Source organism: Trematomus bernacchii, unplaced genomic scaffold, assembly GCF_902827165.1.
Source record: "Trematomus bernacchii unplaced genomic scaffold, fTreBer1.1, whole genome shotgun sequence".
NCBI classification, from domain to species: Eukaryota; Metazoa; Chordata; class Actinopteri; order Perciformes; family Nototheniidae; genus Trematomus; species Trematomus bernacchii.
Genome location: NW_022987607.1, coordinates 1,075,070 through 1,094,212, shown reverse-complemented (window position 1 = coordinate 1,094,212; position 19,143 = coordinate 1,075,070). Strand labels below are relative to the sequence as shown.

General features: G+C 41.0%; 1 protein-coding gene and 2 non-coding genes across 3 annotated transcripts in view; all 3 read left to right on the top strand.

Annotated features, from left to right (window-relative positions):
- LOC117482871 (retinoic acid receptor beta-like) overlaps positions 1–19,143 on the top strand; it is a 74,640-nt gene that overhangs the window by 19,512 nt on the left and 35,985 nt on the right. The window contains 1 exon segment of the mRNA XM_034131099.1: positions 13,719–13,860. Within this exon segment, the coding sequence (XP_033986990.1) occupies positions 13,719–13,860 (142 nt within the window).
- trnal-uaa lies at positions 6,133–6,215 on the top strand. The gene has a single exon. It is a non-coding gene; the product is annotated as a tRNA-Leu (tRNA).
- On the top strand, positions 6,454–6,536 carry trnal-uaa. Its single transcript has one exon. It is a non-coding gene; the product is annotated as a tRNA-Leu (tRNA).

Below are 19,143 nucleotides of genomic sequence, written 5' to 3'. Positions count from 1 at the left end.
AGATAAGTGAAGCCTCATCATCATCATCATCATCATCATTAGGTCACATGTGAGTGCAGGACACTAATGACAGTGAGAGTGTTCCCCAGAAAAAAAACACACAGTTCAATTTCTCCGCCTCCCGATGTAATAAATAGTCCGACTCGGCAGAACGGCCTTCATTTCTCTGACATCCCGACTCGAGAGGATTAAGCGGCGGATTATGAGATGCTTATTTTATTTTTTTACCGTGTTGTATTTCTGTCTCCATGGCGAGCGTATTGTTGTTTCTTCCTTTGGGTGGAAGCATGCCGTACAGAGGAAACTTTGACTGCCAATTAGAGCTGCAAATAGACTCTGTGTGTGTGTGTCTGTGTGTGTGTGTGTGTGTGTGCGTGCGTGCGTGCGTGCGTGCGTGCGTGCGTGCGTGCGTGCGTGCGTGTGAATTGGCCAATGCATCCAATATCATACTAGTAGCATGAAATGGAAATACTGAAGTACAAGTATCTCAAATGCCTCTCTCTCTCTCTCTCTGTGTGTGCGTGTGCGTGTGCGTGCGTGCGTGTGTGTGTGGCAGTTTATCTGAAGCACTTGTTTAAGAAACCTCATGCACATTTTATTATTCAATCTAATATTTAATGATCCATTCCTCGCCCAATTAATGTATTTATAATATCCTGCTTATATTTTGTATTTCAAGGCGTTTACATTTTGGATTGTTTATTTCTCGTCTTTTAATTTCTCTAATGTACAATGCCATGTCTTTTATGCTGCTGCAACACAAACATGCTCCAAATTGGGATCAATTAAGTACTTCTTATCTTATCTTATCTTATCTTATCTTATCTTATCTTCACATGCATGCAGCGATATGATAAACTAACGGTCCGGCAGACTAACGTTTTTTTCTCAGCGCTCGCATCATATCATTTATTTGTATCAACACGAATGCAGAGACGGGAGGATTTCCCAGGATGGTAGTAGTCCTGCTTTATTCCCAATAATCATGATGGCTTTATATACAGCTGATTGTAGAGCTGCAACACGTAGATCAGCAGCATCTATTTTATAAAATCAACAAACATTTATCATTTTTTCAAGCAGAAAAATGACCAATTGTCAGCTTTTCACGTTAATATGCACTAATTGAAATGATTCTATGGTAATGTAAAGACCTATTAAGGTGTAAACTTGCCTTAATTGGGATTTTCCATTCATTTATTTTTGTTCTTTGGTTTTTATCGTAGTAAAATGAGCCAGAAAACTACAAGAAATAGGAGGAATTACAGTCCGTGAATATATGAACATGCAGCGTTTACAGAATTTACTCCTAAGACGTTATTTCACCAGTTCTGGATGTTAAAAAAGTTCAATATATATGTATTTCTGTTCCATTTACTGTCATTTACTTGGCTTTTCTTATCATTTCTTTTATTCTACGGACCAAAAACAACAGAAAAACAGGTGCAAGACGTCACAGTTGCAACCAGATGTTTTTAGAGGATAAAGAACTTGTTTTAATTTTCTGTCAATCAACGTAATATTAAATCAGGAGCCCAGCTGCACACAGGACAGAAACAGCATTAATGCAGTTAGTATTTGTTGCACCTTCTCAGCGTTTGACTCCTTAAGGACTGAGTCTCTGTGCAGATTTGCTGTGTGGACCGGTCTGATTTGAATTGTTAAAACAGGGACATCTGGGCCTCCAGAAGAACATGCATATGCAACGCTGCAGTGACAGCTTCCTGTGTGATGACCCAAAGTCAAGAAGCCCTGCAAAGTCAAAGCTCGTTCACTCACCTCCAAACTTTCATGTCATATGCAGAGATGTAGAAATGGCAATGAAAATCTTATGACCCTCCAACGATGCAACATATATAATAAAATACAAAAATACAAATAAAAAATGCGTGCGTGCGGGCGTGCGTGCGTGCGTGCGTGCGTGCGTGCGTGTCCGTCCGTCCGTGCGTGCGTGCGTGCGTGTCCGTGCGTGCGTGTCCGTCCGTGCGTGCGTGTAAATGAGTGAGCTTTAAAGATGGCTTCTGATCACTCCGGGGGCAGAAAGACGAGGTGAATGGGGCCTTTTAGACTCCTCAAATTGTCCCAGCATGCACCAGGGGATTGTATTTAAGACACCAGAATGAATCTGATTCAAGATTCTGTAATTTTATATTTCTCCGAGCATGATTCCTGTCTCTGCTGTCGACTGGTAACACATGAAGAACAAGTTGAATATATGTTTCATTCTGGACTACATCTAGTTATGTCTGGCTTTCCAGGCTTGACATACTGCTGCCTATCAGATTTATATATCATTTTCAATAAAGTGCATCCGAGTTTCAAAACTAGTTTGGATTGATTTAATTTGATCGTTAAATGTCTGTTTCTCTGTTTCTTGTCTTTATATTTGTCCTTGTTGCAAATTGAGCTTCTGTGATGCAAGGACAAATATCTGACTTGATTTGACTGTTAAGTATTATCGTATCACATCCTCACATATAAGTCACGTTGCATACTCCAAAAGTGCTTATATGTCTTTTTTTATATTGCACAGAGCCTCACAACAAAAGTTACATCAACACAAAAAGCATAAGAGAAATCTCAGAAACAGAAATCTAAAGAACCTGCAGAAATAAAAGCCATCTGTAAGCCTTCAGACGTGGAGTTCAGGGAGCGAGTGTGTGCAGAACACTTTGAAAAAATGACATCTTAACATAGTTTTGCATAAGCCCTGAGATGTCCAGGGAGAAAAGGCTCTGACAGGCCTTTAGCAGCAAAGACAAAACTCTGAGCCGTGAAAAAAAAAAAAAAAATATCCTCTCTTTTCCTCTCAGGGTCCCGAGGCGTTGACATGGCAGGATTAGTTTGATGGAACTGGTTTGACAAGCGGGAGAGCGTAACCTCTCTGAATAAAAACACAATTCAGACGGCTAACAGTGGAAGAGAAGCGCCCCTCTTTCTGAACCCCAGGCCCTTTAAAACCCCTTTACCCCCCCCCCCCCCCCCCCCAAACACACACAATGAAGGAACTTACCTAGATTCACCTACAGCGATATTTTAACAAACCGTATTCTTTTAGACGTGATTTGATAAGTTACTTTCAATGCAAAAATGTCCAAAAATGCAGTTTTCAGCGTCTGAAAAATGTTGTTTTCCTACTTGTCTGTGTTCTATATCGTATTAAAGTGCATATCTTTGTTTCTGAACGGACAAAACAAGACTACGCTTACCTGAGACTAAACATGACACACAGGTAGGGATGGAAACAATCAGATTCACCTACAGCGATATTTTAACAAATCAAATTCATTTAAAAGTGTTTTGATAAATTACTTTCAGTGAAAAAATGTCCGAAAATGCAGTTTTCTGCGTCAGAAATATGGAGATTTCCTACTTGTCTGTGTTTTATATCGTATTAAAGGGCATATCTTTGTTTCTCTGAAGAAACACTTTCCTGATACTAAACATAAACTCACCTAGATTCCCCCACAGCGATATTTTAACAAACCAGATTAAAATAGAAGTATTTTGATTATCAATTAAGTTATTTTTCTTTCAGAGTTTTCAGCCTCTGAAATATGGAGTTCCCTACTTTTCTTCAATCTCATATTGAAGCGAATATCTTAAAAATGTTTTGGACTGTCAAAACAAGTCTGAAGAAATGTACACTAAAAAAAATGACGGGCATGTACATTAAAAAACATGCTTTGTGTTCCACAGAGAAAAGCATTGCTAAATACACTTTAGCGTGTACACTTATGTGGAAATGAGACTCTTTGCCGCACATCACTGATCTAAATAGACTGTAAACATATTTGTATGTGTGCATTAAAGGAATAGTTGTAGGCATGTGACATGAAACAAATACGTAATCTTAGCAGAAGTACTGGCAAATACATTGTGACATCACCTCTCGCGCTCCAACACATTGTACGTGATAGGCTAAGGGGCGGGACATCTCTAAGCAGGTTGACCAATCACAGCAGAGCTGGCCAGCTAACCAATCAGAGCAGACTGGGCTCTGGTTTCAGACAGAGGGTGAAAAGAGGTGCTGCAGCACAGGCAGTATGAGAACAAGAGGTTTTCAGGTTGATGCACCGTCTGTTAAACTGAACCTGATTTTCACATCTTTAAAAATAAACATAATTTCTGATGACTTTCCTCTGAGTGAGTCCTGAATAATTGAGTGTTGTTGATGCAGTCTCTCTCGCAGCAGGAGTTGTCAGAAAGCGTTGTGCACATTGTTTTTGAGGTATCCTGCTGACTAACAGACAAACACAAAAACAAGACTAAAAATACGACTTCTTTGCTGTAACGATGCGTGAGGCAGGAGTTTTTAAATCTGGTAACATGATTGCATATGCATGTTTCTGCTGCTGTGGATACACTGATTTCAGGATGTACACTCACATACGAATGCTACTCATTTCCTGGTTTAGTACAGGCAGTATGTAGATTTAATCAGGAGTAAAACACACATCGTCATTTACATACAAATTCTGGACGGTGCATTCATTGTACACCCCCTCCTTTTTCTCCTATATCTTTATTTACTCAACAACAAAGAGTCGTGCGTGCAGCAATGTTGTATTTCTGTAGAAGTACACTTGACCTTAGACATGCTTAGCCTCCTGCTGGTACTACTGTCTGTTTACTACTGTATGTAATTCAGCGACCATGAAGAAGTACCTGATAGAAACCCACTTCAAACATACAGTACTACTGTCTCTTAAAGTCCAAATGCTTTGTCATGGCAAAGACTCCAGAGACTGCTTTGGAGACTGCGCAAGGAATAATACTTGAAGTGGTTGCCTGTTACAAATACCTTGGTATCTGGCTTGATGATTGTCTCACTTTTAGACTTCAGGTCAATGCTCCCATCACCAGCGATACCGTGCGTGTGTGTGTGCGTGTGTGTGTGCGTGCGTGCGTGCGTTCGTGCGTGCGTGTGTGTGTGTGTGTGTGTGTGTGTGTGTGTGTGTGTGTGTGTGTGTGTGTGTGTGTGTGTGTGTGTGTGTGTTTAAAGATGGCTTCTGATCGCTCCGGGGGCAGAAAGACGAGCTGAACGAGGCCTCTGTGATCTGAAACCTCCTCCGTTGTCTTTCAGTTCTCCGGTTCTCTGCAGATATTCAGAGCGGTCAGTCTGTTCAGGCTCTCTCTCTCTCTCACTATCTCACTCTTTCTATCTCACTCTTTCTACTGCTTCCTCCTTTCAGTCTGTAGTATCTGCAGCTCCATCTGCTCGGTGCTCAGCTAAGCAGTGATTGGGTTTCGGGGGTCTGAGAGAAGTGTCTCTTGTTTTCTGTGTTGTAGTGTTTGTCTCTTATCTGTCCAGGTTTCACATTAGCGGCAGTAACAATGCGGCTCTTTGTGCCGACCAGGTGCTTTTCTTCTTCTGTGGTTGTGTTTCTGCAGGTGATACTGGGTTGCAGAGTCCCAGGAAGTATTCAGAGCCTTTACTGCACAAAATAGTACTTTTACAATGCTGTAAAACTAATCCGTTACAAGTCAAATAAAATGTTATTCATTTTAAAATCAACTTAAAGTAGAGAGTTGCCAAAATAAATCTCTCATTCTTCTTATTGATTATTTGAACTTTTCACTTTATTCAACTACACAAGCCCATAGAGCACACTACAGGAGAGGAGACAAATAGGGCCTCTTTAATGCTAAATCTTATAATAAGTGCACTGGCCTTCATTATTATGTTCTGCCTGAGTCACATCTGTGTTTCATTCCCACACAGTACAAACTAAAGGTGGACATGTTCTCATCTCTTGAAGGACAAGCGACCTTATCTCAAAGTCTACGCTTTATATTCTTCTTATAGTGGTTTTACTTTACCATTTCAAGTACAAAATATATATGTAGTTGTTGGGAAAATACTGAATGTTCCTTCTATATCAGAGCACTTGATAACAGAGGTGTAGCTGTGTACGTAGCCGGATGTATGACTACAGTACATGGATGACGCTCATGACACTGTGTTGATGTTATGATAGCTATGTTCCTAAGATTGGCATGATGACATAGCCCCTAGAGCACATGTGCCAAACTCGTAGCTTTCTCTCAGATATCTTCTCATGAAGTTATACGTGCTTTTTCACTAAATAACCCAACGCTCGAAAATTGCGTCCTTGTTCAGCATGTCCAACCAGGATGGCCGAGTGGTTAAGGCGTTGGACTTAAGATCCAATGGACATTAGTCCTCGTGGGTTCAAACCCCACTCCTGGTAGGAAATAGGTGGAATACTGTCTGTTTGACTGTTGACTTGCCTAAAAAAGGGCACGATAAATATGTTTGTCTACTCAAATATGCTGCTTGATATGGGTGAAAGCAATCTACTTTTCCTAGCTTTCTCTCAGATGTGTTCTTATGAAGTGATGTACCTCCTTTACTCTCCCTCCTTTTTAAATGAGGTTACCTAAATAACTCAATGCTCGAAAAATTGTGTCCTTCTTTGAGCATGTCCAACCAGGATGGCCGAGTGGTTAAGGCGTTGGACTTAAGATCCAATGGACATTAGTCCTCGTGGGTTCAAACCCCACTCCTGGTAGGAAATAGCTGGAATACTGTCAAGAAACGGGTGAAAGCATCCCCCAGTATTTGCTATGCCTAGAGGGTTTTTGTGCACTCTATTCGCCATTCTCGTAGCTTTCTCTCAGATATGTTCTTATGAAGTTATACCTGCTTTTTCACTAAATAACCCAACGCTTGAAAATTGCGTCCTTGTTCAGCATGTCTGGCCGAGTGGTTAAGGCGTTGGTCTCAATATCCAATGGACATTAGTCCTCGTGGGTTCAAACCCCACTCCTGGTAGGAAATAGGTGGAAAACAATCTGTTTGGCTGTAAAATTGCTTAAATAAGTCCTGATTTGACGAGTGAAATTGTTCTAACAGTAGTTACTATGTACTAAAACCTTAAATACAACTTTTACAAAGAAAAGTAGAAAAGCTGTGGCACAAAATGATGTGTTTTGTTGTCAAACGTTCTCCTTCTTTCCTTCCTGTCAATGACTTCATCTTTGTAGGCGATTCAGGCCTTTTATTGATAAAACACACAATGAGAAAGACCAAGGGAAATGCATTTAGCAAGTTTACCCATTAAAATAATGCAGAAGTGTATTCAACTCCTAAAGGTATTAGCAAATTATACGTTTTTAGAGTTTAGTAAATAAAGGGGTCGGATGTCGACATGTAATTTGATTAAAGTGGTCTTTTACATATTTAAAAGCTAAAGACTGCAAGTTTTTATCCCATGAATAGTGTTTCTTTGGCATTCAAATAACATACATTAGAGATTTTATACGACCAGGACTTATTTGTATTTAAATCCCTAAAATAAGGCATACATATTTGTGTTAACCTGCTTTACTCATTGCCCTTCTTCTTAGGCAATTCATACCTTTTTAAAAGTATTTTAAAACATAAAATCATGACATGAAAATAATGAAACTAATAAGTAACTGATTTAATAAATAGGTCAATACATTTAATACGAAAACATAAGAAGTAAATAACATAAAATAGAATAAAATGTGATTATTTAATGTAATAAATAATATACAAATGTAAAAAATAACGTAAACATCTGCAATAAAAAGACAAAAATAAAATAAAACATCCAATACAATTTCGTGTCCATCTGGGTCTCCTTCCTGAACTCTCCAGTGAACTGCAGGTGTAAGTAATATCCTGGACTGGATAAATATCACCCCTTCACTCCCCTCTCCACCTCTGCTCCTCATTTCTCTGGAACCCCCCGGGGTCTCCAGTGTCTTCTCCACTTTCCACGGCAGTGATAAGATGTCGACACGATTAAGAGCGAAAGCTAATCCTCCGCCGCTGTGCTGAATGTTCAGCAACACAAAGAGAGAGGGGAGAAAATGGAGGAGGCCAGGTGGACAAGGGGTTGGATTGTATCTAAATAATTAATGGACGGCACTTTCGTTTTTTAATCTGTAAATGAGAAGGCCTAAAATGGCGGGGCGGCCGCTCTGACACTCGATCCGCGGCCCATTAAGATAACAACATGTTGGATAATGATCTTGGTTAAGGTGCAGTTTATCAGATCCGACATCACATCCCAACATGAAGCCTTATCTGTAGAGAGAGTTCAGGTATGAGGAGGTCAGAGGAGGGTAGATATAAACAACGTTACAGAACGCTAGGCTATAAAGGAACTAGAGCACGGACACATGACTTCACGCCACCACCGCTAAGCTAAAGGCGGCTAATGTTGGGCTATAAAGGAACTACAGCACGGTCACATGACTTCACGTCACCACCGCTAAGCTAAAGGCGGCTAATGTTGGGCTATAAAGGAACTACAGCACGGTCACATGACTTCACGTCACCACCGCTAAGCTAAAGGGGGCTAATGTTGGGCTATAAAGGAACTACAGCACGGTCACATGACTTCACGTCACCACCGCTAAGCTAAAGGGGGCTAATGTTGGGCTATAAAGGAACTACAGCACGGTCACATGACTTCACGTCACCACCGCTAAGCTAAAGGTGGCTAATGTTGGGCTATAAAGGAACTACAGCACGGTCACATGACTTCACGTCACCACCGCTAAGCTAAAGGAGGCTAATGTTGGGCTATAAAGGAACTACAGCACGGTCACATGACTTCACGTCACCACCGATGACGTTTAGTCATCTCATTTAGAGACTTGTTAGACCTTTTTACTTTTTTAATAAAGTTTTTACATAGAAGTTATATAGAATAAGGTCCAGTCTTTAACCACTGCCTTATATTCCAAATATGAATAGAGTGTATTCTTGATACACACAGTTTAGCTCTCAGCTTAATGTAAACAAAACTTCTATAGATGCCTTTCAACTGGATATTGTATAAGCATCCTTTGTCTACTGGTTTGTAAAGAAACGTTTGTTGTCCAGTTGGATTCAAACCATGATCAACAGAGTTTCAGACCTATCTTATAACCCATTCAGGAGCTTCAGTATCAAACTGTAAGGATTACCTTGAAGTCGTGCTACAGCAGATGATGCTGTGAGAGGTAGATGAGTTTTACCATCCTTGTGTTTTGAGTGATTCATTCAGCAGAAACCTCTGATCCTATCATTTATTTAACCACCACGCTGTTTTTATATCTTAGTAAACACCTTTACAACACTCAGCTCAAGGGTGTCCTTTGGTTGCACATTTCTAAGCTTTAAATTAGTAAACCTGCAGGACAGGAGCTGACAAATATCACAGCAGAGTCTGCAGGTCAACACTGTGGAGGAGGAGGAAGACTGAGGAAGAGGAACGGAGCCGATGTGATGATCGAGTCTTCTCATGCATTGTGTTTCTCTGTGGGTTTGTAGAGTTAAAGTGAAGAGAGTCCAGCATCTGTTTGAGGAACTACTGGAGATTCATGCACGAAAACAACATCTTAAATCCATTGTCTAAACACTCAGGACATTAGCATATAAAAAAACAGAAACACAGACTTGTGATTCAAGTTAGAGATTATATAAGAGATAGAACACTTGTGCAAAGTCAGTGAAGAGTATGACGAAAGAACTGAGAGGATCTTAAAGATTGTTCTGTCGCCAAAAAGGCATCTTATGAAATGGCTGCAGCATCAGGAGGTAGCGGGACGTGTAACTCCGCCTCTGATTAGTGCAGAACAACTTAAGAGTGACTGCAGGCTGCTACGTGTTAACCACACACACCTCTACACATATCGAACTGCCCGATTATTCCCCCTATTACTGGTTTTATGAAGGAGATGTCCGGTCACCAAGGCGCATGATGTGTGTGTGCACCGGAACGAACGACACTATCATAATATCTTCTGAAAACAAATGCCAGTGTCACACACACACACACACACACACACACACACACACACACACACACACACACACACACACACACACACACACACACACACACTAGCTGTATGTGCATACTTCTTCAGGGTACTTCATGCAGGCTTTGGATGGTAATCAGGTGTAAAAAGGAGCAAATAAACAATACATACAATTAGTCTCTGTTGCTACCTGCTGGTGAGTAAATATTGAAATCAGTTCAAATTGACAACCGGTCCGTGATTTTTTTTTATGTATCTGCCGGTCCTTGGCACAATAAAGGTTGGGAACCCCTGATTCTAACACACTGATAGTGTCGTCAGCAAACTTCACGATGGTGTTGGAGCTGTGTGTGGCCACGCAGTTGTGTGTGAACAGGGAGTAGAGGAGAGGGCTGAGCACGCAGCCTTGAGGGGCTCCGGTGTTGAGGATCAGTTAGAATGGGTGTCAATGATAGCAAAGGAAGAGGCTAGAGGGTCCAAACTTGGTACACATGAGAGAAGAAAGGAGACCATTACACACACCAAATTGCATCACTCTAGCATTCATCGTTCAGGAGTTGTATTAGGATCTTATAAACCTTAACCCTAACCCTAAAACATGAAAAGTCTTAATGTATAAGTGGAAAAGCCGGATTTGTAAGCTGACAAATCGGGCTTTTCCACCCCAAAACACAGACCCTAAGACTTTTTTCATAAAGATTTTACGCAGAAGTTATATAGAATAAGGTTGAGTTTTTAACCTAAGCTTTATATTCCAAATATGAATAGAGTGTAATCTGGACAAACACAGTTTAGCTGTTAGCTTGATGTAAAAACATTTTTATATGGGTGCCTTTCAATTGGATAAAGTATAAGCATATTTTCTCCCTGGTTCGTATAGAAATGTTTGTTATCGAGTTGGATTCAAACCATGATCAACAGAGCTATTTTATAATCCATTCAGGAGCTTTTGATTCAAACTGAAAGGATTATCTTGAAGTCGCGCTGTAAGCAGATAGATGCTTTGAGAGAAAGATGAATTTAGCATCCTTGATTAATTCAGCGGAAACCTCTGATCCTATCATTTATTTACCCAAAGAAGTGCTTCAAAGCCACATATGCAAGAGATCATCTATTGGAAGTTCAGAGTTGCTTTGTACTCGGAGGTCATTTTATGCATTTTAACTCTATTAAAGGTAGGGTAGGTAAGTTTGAGAAACCAGTGCTTTGACAAAAAATCCATAAAGAAATGTCATCTGTGGAAGCTGTAGTACTGTAAAAAGCACGACCAATCATTTTAGCCGGCCCGGCTAAAATAACTGGATGGCCTACCTGCCTGTCAGCCTTCCATCTGTGCACAAACTTATCTCGTGCCCTCATTGGTCATGTGCGCGTTCGTGTGTGTTGGAGGAGGGGCTCTGTAAGGAAGTGGCAGATTTTCTCCGGTTGTGTATTTTCAAATTCTAGCGATATCGAGCCGGTTTCTCAAACTTACCTACCCTACCTTTAATGTTTCTTTACCCACGTTTGAAAGAGTTTGTGATTTGCTCGTGCAAGGTTTAGAGAGTTTGAGTTATGTGCCTGCAATTACATACAATGGAAGGTAGAAAAAAGACACTCTCCGCACCAGTTTTTACATTTTTAAAAAGCTTATATAGGCCACCTTTAAAACAGTTTTTATTCGAAATCTTAAAGAAATATCCCAGTAAGTATGTCTGCGTTATTCAGAGTAACAGGGACAACAGTTTTGCAAGGAAACTCTGGGGAGACATCCTCACTAGAAGATTTCTTAAAGATTGTTCAGTATAAAGTAGGTCTAATTAAAACAGTTTTAAAGACGGCCTGAAGACCTTGTTCCAGCTGGATCTGATTACATAAAACATCACATCTTGTGGCAAAGAGAAGCTAAATAACTCTTGTCCTGAAACACAAGTTTTGTGAAAGTAAACACTCGATAACTTCTTAAAAAAGTTTCCTTCCCCCATCTCTTCATATATTTTTAATGTTCAGTATCAATGATGTGCATGAGGGAAGTTTTCAAATGACGGCAGCTCTGCAGGCCTTGAACCGTCAACAAACCTGCTGCAAAGAGCCGAAGCTCACGAAATGCAAATGTATCTGCAGCGAGACCACGACACACACACACTGTCTCCTGGTATAACCCCAACACACACACACACACACACACACACACACACACACACACACACACACACACACACACACACACACACACACAGATTTTGAAGGCTAAGTGACCTGCATGCTCTCAGTTTTGGATGACATAAGTACCGGAGCATCCTTGGGTTCTTCACCGAACCTGAACACACTCATATGGTCATCCATTATTAGACCCTCAGGTGTATCTCTGAACACACACAGCTTATATCAGCCAGGATAAAGGCCTCTATTAGGAGAGTGAATAATACGGACGGAGGGGAGGTGACCTCGGGACTGAAGCTGATACCTGATTGGCTGTTAGTATCCGTGCTGGGGGGATCTGGAGGTTGACGGATGCTTGAAACTCAGCCGTTTCAGTCCTGTGATCTAATCTGTTACCCATCATGCATCCTGCTTCTCTAATGAAAAGGCAAGGTCCCATTTGTCACAGGCACGATGGCAAATGGAGTTTTAACCCCCCCCCCCCCCACACACACACACACACACACACACTTATACTGAACGAGGCTCCTCAGGCACAAACGCCTGCAAACATGTGCACAAGGGCCTGCATGATGGACGGTCATTGCAAAAGACCCCAGAGCATCGGAATATTAATATCAAGAGGAAGAAGAAGAAGAGATCGCTCCTCTGCTCTCCGTCACTTTACAGAGAATCTGTTTCTGTGTACCAACACTGAAATAATATTCATATTTTGTCAGCTAACGGATGCGTGACGTCCTTATTTATCTATTTCCTGGCCTCGAAAAACTAAATATTGATACATCTAAAAAACTAAAAGTCACAAATGAAATAGAGAATTGAATTCTGCTTGTAAGAAAGCATTTGTTTTTACTGCAAACAATGCTGGCTTGATGTATTGTGTGTTTCAGAACAAGCACAAAATATGCTTCTTATGTTATAACAGCTCACATATTGTGTAATACTTTATATAAAACGTAACCCTAATCCTAATCTTTGCCATTGATGCATAGGGCTTTTCATTTCTCCCGTAATCCTTCTGACAAACAAAGCAACTTTTGCTTAACATAACGTCCTTGGTGGAGGCAATGAATTGAAAAAGAAATGGAATTAAGTGTGATTATTAGGCGTGCATATCACCTAACACATGTCCAACTAGAGCCTTTCTTAATTGGACTCTGGCCACTTAATTAATACCATTGTGAGCTAGTGTCTGTTGACCATCTCTGCTTCATAGGTTCATATCATAACTTAGTTTGATTGTATTTGTATATATTTTTATAGGCTTTCTCATACAATTTCCTTGCCTCAGGCTCCAATGTGTATGTGACAAGTCCAGTTTAATTCCTTATATCTCTTTTACCCATTGAATGAGCCTAATTAAGAGCTATTAACCGCTGTTCTGCTGAATTACAATGAAAGTGTTTCTTTGAAAGCGAAGAGTCTTTGGTCTTCAACTGGAGCTCAAAGTCACCTTCAGACGTGCCGCTCAAAATCCTCCGATATTTTTCCATAAAGCCTCATCCTCCCTCTGTTTGATACCCCGAGGTTCTCTGTTTCCGAGCATTTGAAGCGCCCAGCAGGGACTCTCTCGTCTCTCCTTAATGGCAAAGACAAAACATCCAGCACATTGTTGTACAGACTCGTGACATTAGGATATCCAGCGGCTGGGGGATTTCATTTGTGAGTGTTTTAGAAAAACAGGAGGCTGCAGATTAGAAGGGAAATTAGGTTAACGTCTCCTTTTCATGAATAACCCCCTCTTCTCTTCTTTCTGTCTGTTTCCTCAGGGGTTTTTCCGGCGTAGCATCCAGAAGAACATGGTGTACACGTGTCACCGGGACAAAAACTGTATCATCAACAAGGTGACGAGGAACCGCTGTCAGTACTGCCGCCTGCAGAAGTGCTTCGGAGTGGGGATGTCCAAAGAGTGTGAGTTACACACCTGACTTTCCACAGTGTGCTGATATAACTTTCCTTATAACTTTATTTATTTATACAGCACTTTTCAAAACTACGTCACAAAGTGCTTTACATCAGAGGTGTCAAACTCAATTTAATCGCGGGCCACATTTTCATTACGGTTGCACTCAAAGGGCCGCTTGTAACTTTAAGACTATATAAATATATAATATATATAAAATAGTGTATTATATTACATTATTGCCTCTGCATTAGATTATTATTGGATAGGGTAATAATTCATAATTAACTACGTCTGAAAGCAGAAGTCTAGGACAAATAATTGCTAGTCTCTTCAGTGCGCATGTCACAAAATGAGATGCATTGTGGGACATGTAGTTTATGGACAACGTTATATGTAACCGTATAATAAACGTATTATATTCCCTCCTATCCCCACAACATTTCTTGGTAGGTTCAGCAAAAATCTGACAAAAGTTGAGTTTCTGTCATGTTATACTTAAAGGGGCCCTACTTAGAGGCACTAAATACAAATATCAACCTCAAAATGAGCATCATATCACACTCAACGACCACCATCTTGGCTACGTCATGGAAGTAATCCAAATATTGCATGGATGTCGAGTACAACAGAGTGGTGTCATCATTAGTTAAAAGCTTTAATAAAAAGGTGAATTTTAGGAAGTGATATGGTGTTTTTTACCTTATCCTATCCCCACAACATTTCTTGATTAGGTTCAGGAGAAATTAAGATGTTCAAGATACTGTCAAAGTCAAGTTTTGTAATACTTAAAGGGGCATTACTTAGAGGCACAAAATACAAATATCAACCTCAAAATGAGCATAATATCACACTCAACGACCACCATCTTGGCTACGTCATGGAAGTAATCCTCAGTGAACACAGAACTAAACAAATAAAAGTTATACATGTGGATTTTGTTCACCATTTATGTAACGTACACTACATGGTGTTGATAAGAAGCCAAGGTTCATTTTGACCAGATTAAACACAGTTGAGATTTGGGTTGACTGAGCAGTTTGTAATGATTTGGTACCGCTAGCTCTCTAACTATCCAACAGTGGCAAGGCAAGGCAAGTTTATTTATATAACACATTTCAACACAAGGCAATCCAAAGTGCTTTACGAAAATGAAAGTGGCGATTATCACTTCACATGCACAGCCGCCATGTGCCATTTGAGACAACCTTACATGGTCGAGATTCACACACTGCTTCATTCGTGTGAGACACACTGTTGCATATCATTGGCACAAATGGTCTCTAATCTCCTTATTAGTTTAGTAGTTTGCTTATTATATGTTGGACTACATGGCCTAAGGGATAGTAAACTGTAAGTGTGAGAAGTTACCCTTTAATATGAGTGGACAGCATTGTGTCTGTCGAATAAGATCTTATCTGTTAATGTCTGTTTTGTTATCAGTAAGGCGGGGAGCATCAATCATCTTCTGAGTTACTGGAGTTGAGTTACAGGCCAGTATTTCACACAGCGAGGAGGAGTTGCATCATTCAGAACATGTTGTCCAACATCCACGTGTGACGCCAAAACAGAACAGGATGCAGAGACAATTCTCCATTCCCATCCACAGGAACAGTTTGCATTTCACAGGTTATTGGCATCCTTTGATTGCATCAGCATTTATAGCTCAGGTCCACTTCATGCTCCATTAGCCTCAGGGGGGGACCATGCCTTTCTCTTATTCTGTTTCACACCCCAGCAGAGGAGTCGTGGAAAAGATGATGTCTTAATATCCTCAGGCTAACCCCCCCACAGGGACTCTGATGGGAGAGGGGACGATTCCCTTACCTATATTCATGGAAGGAGGTGATTTAATGGTATCTTCCTGATCTCAACAGAAGGAGGGGATGTTGCTTTCTCTGCAGGGGCTTCAGGGTTTCAGAGTGGTGCAGGAATTAGTCAGAAAACCTGGAAATAAGTCAGAATTTTGCACTTCTGGTTTGCTTGTCTCAAAGTCTTTTGAATTAGCTTTTGGTTGTTGGGGAGATCTATTTAATGTTTCAAACTGGGCGTCAAAATGCATTTGGGAAAGGTTCATCTTACCTATAATAATTCAAATCCACTGCAAGCTATACATGCCCAACCATTACTTCTTTAAGGAACACGAGAGTGACATCTGCCCCCTACTGTGCAGAATCTGATTAGGCAACACAACTACTTGGTTAGGGTCAGGGAAATGTTGTATTTTGAGTATCTGCGGCATGATTCAGATCTAAAAATGCAATATATTCTGCTGACAAATTGGCAGATTGTGAGATAATTATTCTCTGCTGCGTCCGAATGTCTTTAAGTTCAATATTTAGGTTTTATGACATAAGATGTAATCCAAGCTGCAGCTACTAGAGTCTACTGTTACTTCCATACACTTTGTTAATGGTTTGTCTACTTGGACTTCTTAACACATAATCCTAAAGGAGTAATGTAACTCTGGTATTAGGTTTAGGAACACTTTTCTTAGCTAACACTGTCCCTAGGGTTGGAGGCATCCAATATGGCCACCACAGGCTGTATAACTCCTGGGAGCTTACAGTGGTGGTTACATCATAATGAAAGTGGTGTTGAGAGCTCGGTCTGAAGATGATGATCGTGCTATCATGTGATGCTGAGATTACTAGCTGTTATACAAAGAGAGCATTGATTGATGTGTTTGTGTGTGTGTGAGAGTGAGTGTGTGTGTACCAGCAGGTATATGATTGCATGCATCATTGCACAAATTGTGTGTCTTTATTTTTTTTAGTGGTGAATGATCATGACTGTGGTAAAGTCATGAGTACTGATTCGATCAGCACTTCCTGTCCCCTGGTCTGGAAGTCAATGGTTTTCTGGATGTGTTTTTGGTTGTTAGCCTGAAATAAGATCTCTGGTTAACACAAGCTGAAGAGATTTTAACATATGGTTCTACTACATAAAATACGTCATCACGCCCAACATTAGCCGCCTTTAGCTTAGCGGTGGTGACGTGAAGTCATGTGACCGTGCTGTAGTTCCTTTATAGCCCAACATTAGCCGCCTTTAGCTTAGCGGTGGTGACGTGAAGTCATGTGACCGTTCTGTAGTTCCTTTATAGCCCAACATTAGCCACCTTTAGCTTAGCGGTGGTGACGTGAAGTCATGTGACCGTTCTGTAGTTCCTTTATAGCCCAACATTAGCCACCTTTAGCTTAGCGGTGGTGACGTGAAATCATGTGACCGTGCTGTAGTTCCTTTATAGCCCAACATTAGCCACCTTTAGCTTAGCGGTGGTGACGTGAAGTCATGTGACCGTTCTGTAGTTCCTTTATAGCCCAACATTAGCCACCTTTAGCTTAGCGGTGGTGACGTGAAGTCATGTGACCGTGCTGTAGTTCCTTTATAGCCCAACATTAACCACCTTTAGCTTAGCGGTGGTGACGTGAAGTCATGTGACCGTGCTGTAGTTCCTTTATAGCCTAACGTTAGCTTTTTACTTCAGAAATCATAAAGTGGTGTTAATATGTGGAGATTATCCTGCTGAACTAAACTAAGAATCATAAACGTTTGTTTGCAATTAAGATTATTTTCCGACATAATCCAAAATCACATGGAGAAATCCCATTGGATTCAGATGCTGCCTTCAGGGTCCACTATAGAAATACAACATCCATGCACCACTCTATTCCCTCTCTGCTCGAAGGTCATATTTCCACAATGCATGTTTCCCATCTGACAGCCCGCCCCCCCCCCCCTTCTCCCATCAGGACCATTAGCTTTAGACCCACTGCTGCCAGTGGAGAATGATCATTGTTCGCTGACTCCCACCTGGTCGGTGTTAGAGAGCTGCAGATAGATGGAGTTTATTCAGCGCTGCATCTGTTCGCTCACAGAAACATTGTGCAGAACACAGATGGTGAGCCGGCGGCTTCTTAAAAAACGTCCGGCGTCCACACAACACGTTTAAAGAAGGGCATAAAGAGAGCTTTTACTTCATGTGTGCAAGACTGTCAAGATATTTACTTTTATGTATTATAAACACAGAGAGAAGCAGGGAGTATCCAGTCTTGTTGGTTCTTGCTGGTTGCATTTTGCTTTATCTAACAATCTATGGTAAGGTAGTTAAAGTAAAGTCTCAGGGATAATGAGAGCAGTTTTGCAACCGATAAATCAAAGAAGAGACTAAAAGGAGTCTTTAAGTTCTGCACAAGTCTGAGAAGTATATGCATGCTCAGACAGAAAACTGCACCATGTATCAACCATGCAAAGTCCACTAATTCATTAGATTTCAAAGCAGTAAGTTGACACCATCAAAGGTAGAAACAACACGGGCGATAACTCAATGAAATACTACTTTTTTACATCCTGTTTTTACATTTTATTGCATCTGATAAGCCTTCAAACTCATGGATCTAAAATGCCAACTGGACTTCTTGCATCATATTTCATTATATAATTCACACCGCTGGAGCCTCCTGTTCGCTTTTTAAATGCAGGGACTAAGGCCTAGGCTCCACGGGGACGAAAACGGGTTGAATCCGCATATTTCTCATGCGTATAGCCCTTTAAGCTCAACGATGCCGTAACGGAAACGTAGAAACAGACCCCGCAAACGACAACGGGTCCAAAGGTGGATAGATCTGGGAACGGAGCGCTCTGGGGGGTCCAACGGGGCCGTGTGGTCGCCTATACGGTCACCCGTTTCATAGCCCCGCCTCTCCCCGCCTCTCCCCACCTCTCCGCGTACCCCGCATCATTGCTGAAGTGTTTCGTTAACAACAACAATGGCGGATCGCAGGGTTGCTATCGTGCTCCAGTCGCTACTGACCATGCTACAGTTCTTTGTGCAACATCTACAGGAGCTCCTCCTTGAATTCAGATTATTTATCTTTATCTCGATATGGACATATGGAGTGAAGTCTAATCTGACAGGACGGAGACACGCAGCTCCTCCCGCTGTGATGCAGCGGGAGCAAAACACACACTTCAAGTCAGATCATCACCCTTAGCTATTTTAATTACCTCTCAAACTACCTAAACTAGTTATAAATATGTTTATTTTTACTGTCGGGTCACTCATTACAGGATCAGCTGCTGCATGAGACAGACACTGACGCTGTCAGAAGAGAGGAAAAAGAGACAGGCTCCGTGTATTTTATGATTATATATCATTATATCGTCGTTATTCATTTGTTTTAAAGCTCAATAAATAACAAAGAAGACCTTTGACCGGCACTTTTATAATTTTGTCCGGAAGATTTAAACTTTAACACACGTTGACCGGCGAAAAACTCTGCCCGGTT